Source organism: Diadema antillarum, unplaced genomic scaffold (assembly GCF_040938485.1).
Source record: "Diadema antillarum isolate AM-2024a unplaced genomic scaffold, OU_Dant_1.0 seq00000161_RagTag, whole genome shotgun sequence".
Taxonomy (NCBI): Eukaryota; Metazoa; Echinodermata; class Echinoidea; order Diadematoida; family Diadematidae; genus Diadema; species Diadema antillarum.
Window position 1 is genome coordinate 2,019,614 of NW_027271232.1, and position 14,039 is coordinate 2,033,652.

Below are 14,039 nucleotides of genomic sequence, written 5' to 3' on the forward strand. Positions count from 1 at the left end.
TGGAGTCTAGTATTTTGGGGGTTGGAAGTGCGGCAAAGTTACTCTCACTGGAATTTTGCGGTTTCAAGCTTATTTCGCTTGTCGTATTATTCACACAAAGTTGTGTATGACGGCGTTGCTTTCTCGTACCACCCGAGTTCCACGACGATGAAGGGAAATAGCCGTAATGCCGAGATTTTTTCATCACTTTCCAAGCAGACAAAGGTGCTCTCAGTGTCTCGCTTGAATGTCTCAGTTGGTTAAGTGTCGACAAGGAATACAAATGTCGATGAACCGAGAGTGTTGCAGGATCAGGTCCAGGATAAGGGCTGATGTCACCACAAATTAAAAGCTCATTTGAAAAGATGACGTACTATTACTGTAGTACGGAATTCGTACAGTTTGAAGTCATTACAGTTACACTATTTAAACACCCGACAGTGCCGCCACTGATTCCGAAATGAAATGAAATGAAAGGAAAATTTTATTCATATTCCACATACATTGCGGACATTGTAAACTACAGTCTTCATACCGGTTCACCATAACGTGACATTTTTGCATCTGTAAGTATGATGAATGTGGCGGGGACTACTAAGTAACTTTACTATGACGAAGAAATGGAGTTGTGGGTGGTAGGAATTGGTCAACTCAATGACGCAGGATAGATCGATCTCGTTGCCTCATTCTTGAAAAATTTCTAGATATCTAATCGTTCATGCAGAACCGCAATTTAAAAAAAACAACAAACAAAACAAAAACAAAACAAAACAAATCCAGCAAAGAAAATAGCTGAGCTTTGGGTTAACAACTTGAGGTCGAATGCTAATCCATCATTACCAGAGGCTTACTCGTACAAGTTGAACGTTGATCGCATCATTTCTTGACTTCTATCAGCACTTCTCGTTTCATTACATTTCATTTTCAGAAACCGTTGCATCTTTCCATTGAAGAAGTCCATGTTTATACAAATGGGAGGGACATAGATGGTAAGTACTCACTACGGTGCCAGGTTTAAATGTCAGAGGTAAACATGTCATTGGTCAAATATTCTAGGAAATCAACTGTAACGTAAAGGTTGATCTTTTAATAATACCCGCTACATTTTGGAGTGCATGCTCGAAGATTCATTAGAAATGGTGTCATTTTTGCCGTGCTTTCTTTTCCTCCTTTTAATTTTACTTTTGTGTAATCTTATATTTGCGTTGTTTCAGTTTTCCCAATCCCAAGATTTAAGATGTGAGATATTTGATGACTTCATCAGGAGTCTATAAAACGAGATTCCAGTAGGATGGAATCTGATAGTATTGCAGTCTCCGAAACTAATTCGTCAGAGAGCATTTTCACTTTGTAAAAAGCATTATTTTTCCACGCTTAATTTCCCCTGCTGATGATCGCCACATACTATTGTCAATCCATAATTTCAGCACTGCACTTTATGTGGTTATGTTATCTATGTATACGCAAAAATGATGTGCATTGGTGCATTGAATTTATCTATTTGGGCTTATTAAAGACACGATCCCGGGAATACGATCGATTAACAATGATCGATGAAGAAGGTGTACAGGGAGAGGGGGCTGCAGCCAACTTCCCCCCCCCCCCCCCTTGTGAAAATTACAACATTCGAGCAACCGCCACGAATTATATAGCGAGAAGCCCGAATTTCTTCATATGTACCGGAATATTTAATACGTATATCTCCTTTTCTCTTTCACAACAAAAAGGCTCAAGGTGTTTTATTACTCACTTCGCTCCCTTGAAAATCAGTGAACACACACACACAAAGGAAAGTTGATAATCAGACAAAATGTAAAGTTTTTGTAAGCTACTTTTTTTTTCTTTTGTGAGTTTGATTTATGTGCACTTTTTTGCCTCACATATTTTTACTCTCACTTTTCAACCTCCGACATTTTCACCTCTGACGACTTTACACCGTACCTTCGCTGCAGGAAATAAGGGAACTTGTGATTGTGACATAGTATACATGTTTGTACATAATCGGACTATAAGGCAATAATGACTATCTACTCATAAATTTGTGAGTAACTCGTGCAATTCGTGATTCTTGGATATAGGGATGCAGCAGTAAGAAGTCGCTCGTACATAATATGTATTGTATTTCATCATGAAATGACATTGTCGGTTTTTTCATATCACATGAGATTTTTCAGGAAGTAGACGTGCACAAACAAAAAGAAACAAAAAATGTGACGGACTTATAGCTCATTTAACAAGGTAGGAATATTGCTTTTACCAGTTAAGAAACGCTGAACAACCACTAATTCGTTCAATAAAATGTGCACCCTTTGGACCAGTGTGTTGTTTCTTCCTTGTATTAACATCTGGACAAAAGAACGTTGATATCTTGATATAAATGTTAGGCAACAGATAATATGAGACACACCATTACCTGGGGGAATTGCCTTCATCATCTCTTCATATATCAGTGGGGCGAGATTAATCTGTTGTAATATGTCAAGCTTGTTTTATGTAAATCTCTACTGATAAAAATCAATGAAATTCTCTCTATTCTAGATCACGACATAACGTCACCTGAATATCTCGATGCATCCGTGATGACTAAACGCAGTGTAGACTCACAATCAGCCGTTGATGGCGATCTCCTGGTGAAATTCCGTGCCTTCGGTGAGGATTACCTTGTTCATCTCCACCCGAACTACTATCTGATGCGGCCAAACCTCGTTATTGAGACACTGGGAGAAGATGGTGTGATTACAGAGGAAAGCTCGCCAAACCGAGACTGTCACTATTTCGCGCGTTTATTATCGCATGGAGACGAGTCGGAGGGAGCCCTCAGCACGTGTAATGGACTTGTGAGTAGACTGGAGACTGTACCATGTAACAAGTACAACCTGCGCATATCATCCATGCGTTGCCTAAAATCTATATCAGTCTGTGATATGTGCTTTATCAATATCCATACATTACATGCTGTTGATTGATCTTCTGAGAACTTTATTTCTCTGCAATAATGAGAAAAAAAAAAAAAAAAACCTTACAGGACAATTGTATTCGTGATTACCAAAAACGGCGAGATCAAATGTATGGTATAAATATATGCTGCTCTCTGCATTCCTATACCTGTTGTAATACACATAAATGAATGTGCATACATGTACGTAATATGTATCGTATGTCAATGTTGGTTTTCTGAAGTCACAGTGTAGTACTCTAGTCAATATATTCATAGATTGTGCAAGTACATGTATTAATCTCTACAGTAACCTGTCATCAGCATTTTTAATACAATGTATGATTTCCTTTCAGCGCGGTGTCATTATTCACGAAGACAATGAAATTTACGTAGAACCGCTAAAGGACGATCACGAGTCTCGCCTTAGACGCGATGTCGGGATATCGACGCAAGAACGTGCTCATATTGTTTACAAACGAAGTGCGACCAGCCCTTGGTCGAGTGGGTCGCCGTCGTACGGCTCGTCGTCGAAAAGTTCGTCGAGCAGCTATGAAGACGAGGACGAGTACGGCCAGTTTGACGAGGACCAGCACGAGGCTGATGTCGGCCGTGACAACGATACAGAACCAGAGAAGTTTTGCTCTCCAGCTACACGTGAGTGCACGAAAAGTCATCTTGACGAGAAAGTTTTTGTCAACAGCGGACAATTAAAGTCCTCAAATATAACCGTCAGTAGCAAAATATGACCTACATTTTAGTTATTGAAATAATGTTTCACATGGGTAACTCTAACAGTAAAACGTCTGATGGGTTCAAATCACCATTAACCTGTCAGCAGTTTGCTACTCTTAGCTGATTGCAGGTTTTGTCAGATTTCATGATATTAATTATTACCTTAGAGAATATCACATTTTCACAGTCAGATGTGCATTTTCACAGTAAATGGACACAACACTAAAGATTTCAACCATTAGCGAGTGCATTATTCGTTCATTTATACGTCCTCTTCTTTCCTACATCTTTATATCATGCTCTGTTGTCTCGGCATATATGTAGTTTCCTATCTAATCTTAATTGTGTTTCCTGGTCCGCCATTTTATCAATATTGATGCTCGATTGTTGTTTTTTCAATGAATTACAATCTGCTATTTTTTAAGTACACTGTATCATATTAATTTAACACTTTTGACGTGCAATCTCCGTTAAATTGAAAGCCCCTGGACACAACCCATACCAGCCCAGACAGAAATTGCCGCCGTTTTCTGTGAATCCTAACGTGGGGAGGGCGGATGTATCTAACGACGAGGAGCCACAAACAGAGGACTTGGCAGACGAGCAGCCGAGGTTCGAAGACTTCCGACAGGCTGTGGTCGGGCAGCGATATATCGAGATATTTCTCTTGATCGATCGCAAGATGGTTAAATTCCACGGCGATGATGCTGTTAATTACACGATGTCTCTGATGAACATAGTAAGTGACCACTACAACAACCCGAAACAAGTACTTACATATGTCAACAACTCCATTCCTATGCAACCACGGCAGAGCGTTCACGCTCGTTTCATATCTTCATCAGATCTCATTTCATTTCAAAATCGTTAGTCTTTTAAGCTAAAAAAAATAAATATAGGCAGTTGAATACTTCTGCTGCTGTAGTTTTGACGAAAATAGATTTTGGTCATGTTGATTAAAGTGTTTTCGCTACTTTACCAAGAAGAATAAGGAAATAATTGATATTATGGTAACTCTGTATAAAATGATTTACAAGAATGATTTTTTTTCCCTCAATTCTAGCGACCAATAAGACCAGTGGTGTATTGCACAAAATGTTTGACCATTGCCTTCAGTCCAGGTCAATACCTTTATGTGTCTAGATAGGTTAATGAATACATTGTAGGTGAATAGATTCAGAACGTAGTAAAATTTGTCCCTAAATTTGACAGTTTCAAAGGGATCCTTGTCTAGCAAGATATTGTTCAGATACATCGTGGGAAGATACAGCGCAATAGGGAATGATCCTAATTCGCTTTGTTCATAGATGCAGTCTGTACTACCCCGAAGAGAAATAATTTAAATGGTAGTTAAAGTGCAAGAGATTGCAACGCACAGGGTCACCTCAGCGGTAGATGTGAAAACACCGGACAAGATCAGAGGGTGTGTTACTCTGCACGTGGATATTAATCTTAGCACACCTTTAACGTTAATCAGATCTCTGTTCTCTTACACAGGTATCTAGGAGGTATGCACAAGGGTCTGTCGGTGCACAGATCAGACTTGTTATCGTACGGGTTTTGGTTCTGACGACGAACACGCCTTGGGTAAGTCGCACATTTCCTGGAAACTGCAAACCTGCCGTATACGGCCTGGCAGTGTGCCGGCGTCAAGAAACTGAGGTCGTGTTCAAGTGCATACTATAGTTCATACTTTTGTTAAGAATGAAATGAAATGAAATCATCCGACACGGATATAATATGCTTTCCTTTACCATCTCCCTTTCACGGCTTGCAAACCAGCACAGCCTTGCCATAAAGCCATTGCCGTGTAATCGGTCAGTCGTGCCCTCTACTATGGAAGGAAACCGTATAAGCAAAGAAGAATGGCAGGGCCTGGTATATTCAACGACCATTTTACATTTTAATTTTCAGATGATAGGGCTTGACGGGATAAATAGAACAATGGTCGTCTCTGGCAACGGTGATGAGGTCATGGATGAGCTGTGTGGCTGGCAGTATCACTTCAACCCCGTGAGTGACGACGATCCGGGCCACTGGGATACGGCAATATTGATCACAAGGTAGGTCTGACTGCCGTGAGCGTGGCAGTATAGATCGATATCCTACTTGGCGAACGCCCAACGCTATGGAACTGCGGTGTCCCATGCGCGCACACGTATGGCGAATACACAATGTAATGGCGACTGGCTTGCGCTCGCCGGCGCCGCAACATTATATCATGCATTCAGCACACGCGTGCGGAACTGGGACGCCACAGTTATAATGACGAATTTTCAGCCACGATAGGTTGAGATGGGTTGGAAGCAAATGAATAGAAGTCGGACCCTCAGTTGTTGTTTGGATATTGCTCAGAGTTTTGTTTCTATGTCTTTACTTGTTAAATTTGCTGATTTGTTTTGTTTAATCATAGTTCATATTATATCTAACTTTATAATTTTCAGGGAGTATACTTCTCACTACTACTACATAACAAATACAATGCATCTGACAAAAAACTGAGTATTTTACAACCTTGATAAGAGTGCAGTAATATAAAGTAGACAGGAATGAAGGCTGAGAACTGGCTGTTGTTTAAAGAAACTGTAACTGTGAAAATTTCAAAGTAGTCATTTGATAACAAAATATCAAAATTACTTTAATGATCATTGCATTTACTTAATTCGATAAGGTTGGATCTATACACGATGGCAGCTAACAATAGAAAAAGCTTTTCCCTGCTCGGCCGTGCCTATGTCGGAACAATTTGTGACCCCGAGTGGTCCTGTTCAGTCAACCAGGATGATGGTCTCCCCGCGGGCTTTGTGATCACCCATGAGCTGGGTCACAGGTGGGTTAGCTGAAAATGGCCATCGATGAGCATGCCAATCAATCATAGTACGTACTATAATCAGACAATAGAATCTGGCAATAAGTAATATCTTTGACAAGGTTTTGTTTTAGATACAACCACTCAACGCAAACTTTCCCGTTTCTCATTGATACTATGTTTAACCATTAATGACATATGACGTTGAGATTACGTTGGGACAGTGTTTATTTTGTTTGTTGCTGCATCAGTTCCGATGACCATTGATGTCGCTTTTGTTGTAATCTTGTCTTTATTAATAAATAAAAACAAAGGACATGTTGACATATATATCAGGTCCATGGTCCTATTCTGAACACATGGCAGGTAGTGACACACTTACAAATACTTACACAGTGAATAAATAACAATGTAGCTGTATTCGCAACAGATTTGTTAGGTTGACAACAATTACACAAAATTAACTAATCTACGTACATTTACACTGTATAACCAATGACTCATTTCGTTATTTTGTCCGGGATTTCTATCCAGAGAGGAAACTTTTTTTTTTCTCCTCACAAATTGCGCTCTTTCACGCGTGACATGGAAAACCGTTTGACATCGCGTCTTGACATAGTACCTTTTAAGATACCATGTAATGAAATATGCCAAAATTATAAGCAGTATTAAGATTTTGTGGAACGTATGTGCGTTTGTTTGATTTTGTTCATATTGGTTTCCACACCAACCAGTCTAAGTTTGAGCCATGATCCGACCTACGGCTGCCAGAACAATCGTAACATCATGTCATCCATGCGCCCCTCGGGAATCCACTCTCTTCAGTGGTCGCAGTGCAGCCGCGAGTACCTGGCCGACTTTCTTGAGTAAGTCCTTGGACCTCTCTTGCTCCGTTTGTACCAGCGACTTGCGACTTCGTCTGTTATGTTAAGATATTCTATCGTTATAGACATTGTAGATGTATTAAGAATCAGTGGGAATCTAAATTCATCGCCAAGTCCATACTACTAATGTGACATAACACTATTCGAAGACTGCTACCAAGCATATTTACTTTCCTCATTGTTCACAGAGAATTGCGTTATCGAACCTACAGTAGGCCTACTCTACTATTGTATGTCGAGAGTTTGGTGCTGTTTTCCACGTCTTTTCGGTAGACTATTCTTCCATTGACACACAGTAACTGGGTGTCACGCACACACACACGCGCGCATACACACTTTATAGAAGGTGGATGCATAGTCATAATGAGTGCGCTATATAGGTTGACAAAACAGGAAAAGCCACCATGTGAAATGTGTGATAAACCTTGCAGGCCTGACCGGCTCAATTACAGCAGATGTTATACAGTACAGGCGCAAGTGACACAAAGCCCCAACATTATGGGCTAGCTAAGGTCGTTTTACATTTTATGCACATGAATAAGGTATCGTGTCTTTCACTATTTGATGAACGTCATTTTTTTAAATTGATCTATTTTTTTTTCTTTTTTGTTGCCAGATCAGACAAGTCAAGCTGCCTCTTGGACGAACCAGCAACGGATGAGGAGAACGTCCAACTCCTCACGTGGGACCAGCTTCCAGGAGTGCGATACGATCGACTAGAGCAGTGCAATAAAGCGTATCGCCATCACCATCGCATCACGGAATATTGTTGGGCGAATCGACTTAACGTGAGCATAAAAAGGAAAGATCATAAATGAGAAATAAAAAGAGGTGGTAGCGCCACCTCGATATGATGAATGAAGCTTGAAAGAAGTTGCCCGGTTCGTGCAAGCGCATTGTGAGATATTTTCTGACAAACTTGCTCTCAGCCAATTAGATGCAAAGATTTCAGTAGCTTAAAACAGTTTGACAGATAAAAAAATCTAACAAAACGCTTGTTGAAATGCCACCAGGTGTGTTCAACCTCTCGGACAAGACACTTTAATACCCACAGTGTCCATTGTCCCCTAAGTCTAATATAAGTTGGCGAGGCGGTGGCAATGATGGCGACAGAGCTCCCTGGTAGAGTAGTGATGATGTATAAGAAGCTCCTTTAAACTATGCAAATGAAGACTACTATCTTTCAGAGACAGGGAGGGAGGAGAGAAGGGAAGGGGGGGGGGGGGGGAGAGGGATTTATCTTTTGAGACACAGCCACAACTCGTTTTCATTAGTCCAAGATGCCGTGCCTCCTGCGTTCATGAAATGGACTGATAATTTACTATAAATTAGTTTACTATAAATGTAAACATGGCTTTAAAAAACAAACAAACAAACAAATGAATGATGGGTCACATGATTTAATTTGTAAGCATCAGCATACAATTATTTATACCCCCACCCACACATAGTGTGTATGGGGGTATTATAGGAATCACTCTGAGATCGGGTGGCCGGTCGGTCGGTCGATCGATCCGTTGCAGAATCTTGTGGATCGAACTCCTCTCTCATTTCTTGAGCAATTGACCCCAAATTTGGCATGTGTGACCGATATCAAAGGTAGATGTGCAAGACGCATTTTTCGTTAGTATGGCATGATGCGTTGCCATGATAACGGCTAAGTTTGATAAAATCTTGTGGATCGAACTACTCTCTCAATCTTTCGAGCAATTAACCCCAAATTTGGCTTGTGTGACCGCTATCAAAGGAAGATGTGCAAGACACCATTTTTGTTAGTATTGCATAATGCGTTGCCATGGCAACGGCAAATTTTTAAACAAATCTTGCCAAATGTGGATTAAACTACTCTCAGTTTTAGAGCAATTCAGTTGAAATGTGGGATATACAATCAATGTAATGTTTACTATTTCAAGATGCCTTTTTTTCATGCCGTCAAACCCCCGTTTGAGGCGAGACCCCATTGCCAAACGAAGCTGATGGGGTGCTATACCCCCCTAACAATTCCTTGTTTGAGAAGTGGAAGTCGATGTATTTGCCCACTGCAAAATAACTTTCTACTCAGGCGTGGCAAACCTGGAGGCCAAGCCAGGGTTTAATGACTGCAAAAGCTGTCATATTACGTAAGAGCATAATAAGGATATCTGCCTGTGGCAGACCATTCAAAGTGAACTCAATTTTCTCTATTCTTTCTAAAGTTTTAGAGTTTATATTATATTGAGAAATTCTATAGTCATCCGTTTTGAATTTCGAACGAAAAAATTTGACCCATAAATAACGAAAATACAGGAATAAGGAGAGCATTGTAGAAATTTGTCGATACACACACGCACCATGGAGCTACATAGCCCATGCCAAAACCAAAACAATCTCCTCCTCTCGCGGGTGCCCCCCCCCCCCCCCCCTCCCTGTGGCGGTGACTGATGCTTAGATTAGACCAGGGTCAAGAAACAGGTGTTTTATATCTTTGGTTTTTAAATCCTTGATTGCCAAGATATACACTGGCATTGTCTACAGGGGTGTAGCTTCTTCAAACGAGGGATTTGCCTCATGTGTGTGCGAAAAAGTCTGTTGCCGTGGTAACAGCATTTTTTATGCTAAACATACAAAAATATGAAGATTGACAAAACTCTCTGCGTTTTTTAGTATTTGACTTGAATTTTGGCACAATCATGTGACCACTACAGTATGTAGACGAGCAGAACACATTTTCTGTTGATGTTGAACAATGTGTTGCCATGGTAACAGCATATTTTGAATGAAAAATCATACAAAACTTCTCTGGATTCGGTTAACTGAGTACTCCCTTGAAATTTGGCACATGTGCCCACTATGATACGTAGATGTGCAAACTTAATCTTTCGTCTTTGTTAAACAATGCGTTGTCATGGTAACTTTTTTTCACTAAAAAGCATTACAAAATATTGTGGATTCACTTTATTCCCTCAGTCTTCGAGCATTTGGCTTGAAATTTGGCACATGTGACCGCTATGGTATGCAGATGTGCAAACTTAATCTTTCGTCAACGTTGAACAATGCGTTGCCATGGTAACAGCTTATTTTGAATGAATAATCATGCAAAACTATTGTGGATTCAGCTAACTCCTTCAGTCTTTGAGCTTTTAGCTTTAAATTTGGCACATGTGACCGCTGTGGTATGCAGATGTGCAAACTTAATCTTTCGTCAATGTTGAACAATGCGTTGCCATGGTAACAGATTATTTTGAATGAATAATCATGCAAAACTATTGTGGATTCAGCTAACTCCTTCAGTCTTTGAGCTTTTAGCTTGAAATTTGGCACATGTGACCGCTATGGTACATAGATGTACAAACTTAATATTTCATCATTGTTGAACAGGCGTTGCCATGGTAACAGTATATTTTGCATGATAAATCATACAAGAATACAATGGATTTAGCTAACTCCCTGAGTCTTTGAGCATTTGGCTTGAAATTTGGCATATGAGACCTCTATGATACATTCATGTACAAATTTATTTTTCCGTCATTTTTGAACAGTGCGTTAAAAATTATACAAAAATGCTGTGGATTCAGTTAACTCCCTCAGTCTTATAGCATTTGGCTTATAATTTAACACATGTGACCGCTGTGGTATATAGATGTGCAAACTTAATCTTTCATCATTGTTGAACAGGCGTTGCCATGGTAACAGCATATATTAATTGAAAAATCATACAAAAATGTTGTGGTTTCGGCTAACTCACTGAGTCTTTGAGCATTTGGCTTAATATTTGGCACATGTGACCGCTATGGTGTGTAGATGTGCAAACTTAATCATTGTCATTGTTGAAGAATGCGTTGCCATGGTAACAGCATATTTTGAATTAAAAAATTAAAAAAACAGTGGATACTACATGTAGCTGACTCCCTCAGTCTTTGAGCATTTGGCTTGAAATTTGGCTCATGTGACGGCTATAATATACCGGGTGTCCCAAAAAAAGCGGAACGGTGGATTTTCAGTACCTTGCGTTCTAAAAGTGATATATTTTTTGACATCATTAGAAGGAGCATCTTCCACAGAAGACAATGATACCAAAATCATAAAATTTGGTTCAGTACTTTTTGTTCTACGCCAATTCCTGAAAATGCAGTCATTTTCAAATTTCGCCGGATTTTTGCGACTTATGAGATAATAATTTGAGTGCGACACGCGATCCATATACGGTGAATATTGTGTAAGCTCACTGATCCATGTCAACAAAAGATACAGCTTTCACATTGGGCACGGGCCAGAAAAAAACAGTGTGTGTGTCTGTGTCTCTGTGTGTTTGTGTGTACGCCCAATATGAAAGCTTTATCTTTTGTTGACATGGATCAACGAGCGTACACAATTCACCGTATGGAACGCGTGTCGCACCCAAATTATTATCTCATTAGTCGCAAAAAATTGAAAATGACTGCATTTACAGAAATTGGCGTAGAATAAAAAGTACTAAACCAAATTTAATGGTTTTGGTATCATAGTCTTCTGCGGAAGATGCTCTTTCTAATGATGTCAAAAAATATATCACTTTTAGAACGCAAGGTACTGAAAATCCACCGTTCCGCTTTTTTTGGGACACCCGGTATAATTGTGCTGACTTCATTTTTTTGTTCATGTTAAACGTTGTGTTGACATGGTAGCAGCATTTTTAAATGAAAATATTAGAAATTGCCAATTACTCACTCAGGTTTTGAGCACTTTTCTTTATATGTGGAACATGTGACTATCAGTGAACAAAATATACATTTTGATTTATCTGATGTTGAACAATACTTTGCCATGCTAACATTTTTTTCAATAAAAAGCATATAAAGCATTTCCTGGTTGAGCTAACTCTCTCAGTGTTAGATGGGGTATTAATCACATTGAGTGGTAGTGCTAATTTTAAGATGGTTTGCAGAACGAGAAAGTGGTTTTAATCATCAAATTAATATAATTCGTGTGTCGACTTGTTTTTATTGCAACTGATTAACACATTGCCGTACGTGATGTAAATAAGCACCATATTCATTGTTGTTTAGTAGTAGCCACGACAAAAATATTATGGGCATATACATATACTCGGGCAGGATTCGAACCTACGACCTCCTGATCACCGGACATTGTCAGACAGGCATCTTATCCACTAGACCACCTAGCTTCCGCCCGACAGCCACTGCTGATGCAGCGGGTACTCGTAATTATGCAGATTAATTAAATTCTTTAATCGAGTTCTTTTTGACAAGACCCTCTCGCTGTATGGTTAAGAGATCAGCTGAGTGGGGTCGCTCGCCCATTAAAGCGAGGGGCCTTGAAAAAAAAAGGCTATCTAAGGACCAGAACTCTGGCATGAACTGGAAACAAATAAGACACGCCCACTTCAGAGATGGCGTAAACAATGAGAGCAAAATATACACTGCTCGATTTCAAATTTTTCGCAGAATGTATATATATGTTTGTATGAAAAATGCCTCATTTTGACTACTGACAAATGTTATTTTTTCCTATCTATGTATCATTCCTGCAAACGCATGTCGAATTTATACTTTTTGTACATTCTGTTGAAAGAAGTGAAAATAAAACCTTTGAATTGAATTGAATTGAATATTGATTTTAACGCTAGAGTATAAAAATCACATATAGCTCGACCTCTTTGCTATATTCGAATTACTGTCCCATTTCCCCGGTCTTGACTACCGGCGCCCCATGAGGGCGTTCTTGCCAGTCAGTGGAATAATCAAAGAGATTTTTCTCCTCCACTTGGGAAACCTTTTGGGTGTAATTCATAAGTATTCCAGGAAACCTGAATGGTTAACCTTTTTGGGTGTAATTCATAAGTATTCCAGGAAACGTGAATGGTTAACCTTTTTGGGTGTAATTCATAAGTATTCCAGGAAACCTGAATGGTTAAATGGATGATACAGTAATTGGCGGAAAAGAGGATTGGGCTTTTAACTTTATGCGAGATACCTAGAAACCACTTGTGAAATAGTACAGAGCAAACTGTTCTAAGAGGAATTCAAAGTTTAGTTGGTGAAAAATTGTGGAATTGCTGCGACATAAAAAAAAAAACAACAACAACAACCAAACAAACGAACCAAAAAACAATCGTAATACAGGGTGGGACCAAACTCTTATTAGGAATACCTTGTTTTGGATATCTCAGCTATTTCAAAGCCAACTTTCATCAAAATAAACGATAAATTCCTCTCGGAATTACATGCTCTTTCACATTTCATAAGAGGTTTCTCATTATCTCGTTAAAACATTGTTAGAAACCTGAAGTTAGGTCTCATCAAAATAGTGGGGGATAATAGAGGGATAACGACGGGATTGAGCCTAGCATGTTTGTTTCCGAGTCTAAACGCTGTAGATCCCACGAAATGAGACACATATTTTCACCATGTGGAGATGGCGGGTTATTCAGAATTAATGAAATGATATGTGAGGGTGCAATATAGCATCTCCAGGGAGAAAACACTGGTTGCTTTCTCGCCAAATATATTAATAAACTTCCCTCTCTAATTTTACAGACTTGCGGTCATATTGGATGTAAGGTGTGGAGCTCCTGCGGCTGGATTCAAGTGATGGAGGGCACACCGTGCGGGACAAATAAGGTGAGTTTTAACCTTGACTGCAGCAAAAATACATATCAGCCCAAAACCGGAAAAAATATATTTCGTTAGAGAAGAAATCCACCCCAAAACTTTATAAA

General features: G+C 39.5%; 1 protein-coding gene across 1 annotated transcript in view; it reads left to right on the forward strand.

The window, feature by feature from the left end:
• The first annotated feature begins 2,558 nt into the window (after nt 1–2,558).
• Nucleotides 2,559–14,039, forward strand: part of LOC139728026 (A disintegrin and metalloproteinase with thrombospondin motifs 15-like) — a 107,202-nt gene continuing 95,721 nt past the window's right edge. The window contains exons 1-9 of the mRNA XM_071638991.1: nt 2,559–2,816; nt 3,271–3,571; nt 4,132–4,388; nt 5,147–5,236; nt 5,564–5,712; nt 6,321–6,479; nt 7,193–7,324; nt 7,959–8,130; nt 13,858–13,941. Of these exons, the coding sequence (XP_071495092.1) occupies nt 2,559–2,816; nt 3,271–3,571; nt 4,132–4,388; nt 5,147–5,236; nt 5,564–5,712; nt 6,321–6,479; nt 7,193–7,324; nt 7,959–8,130; nt 13,858–13,941 (1,602 nt within the window). The remainder of the gene's footprint in view (nt 2,817–3,270; nt 3,572–4,131; nt 4,389–5,146; nt 5,237–5,563; nt 5,713–6,320; nt 6,480–7,192; nt 7,325–7,958; nt 8,131–13,857; nt 13,942–14,039) is intronic.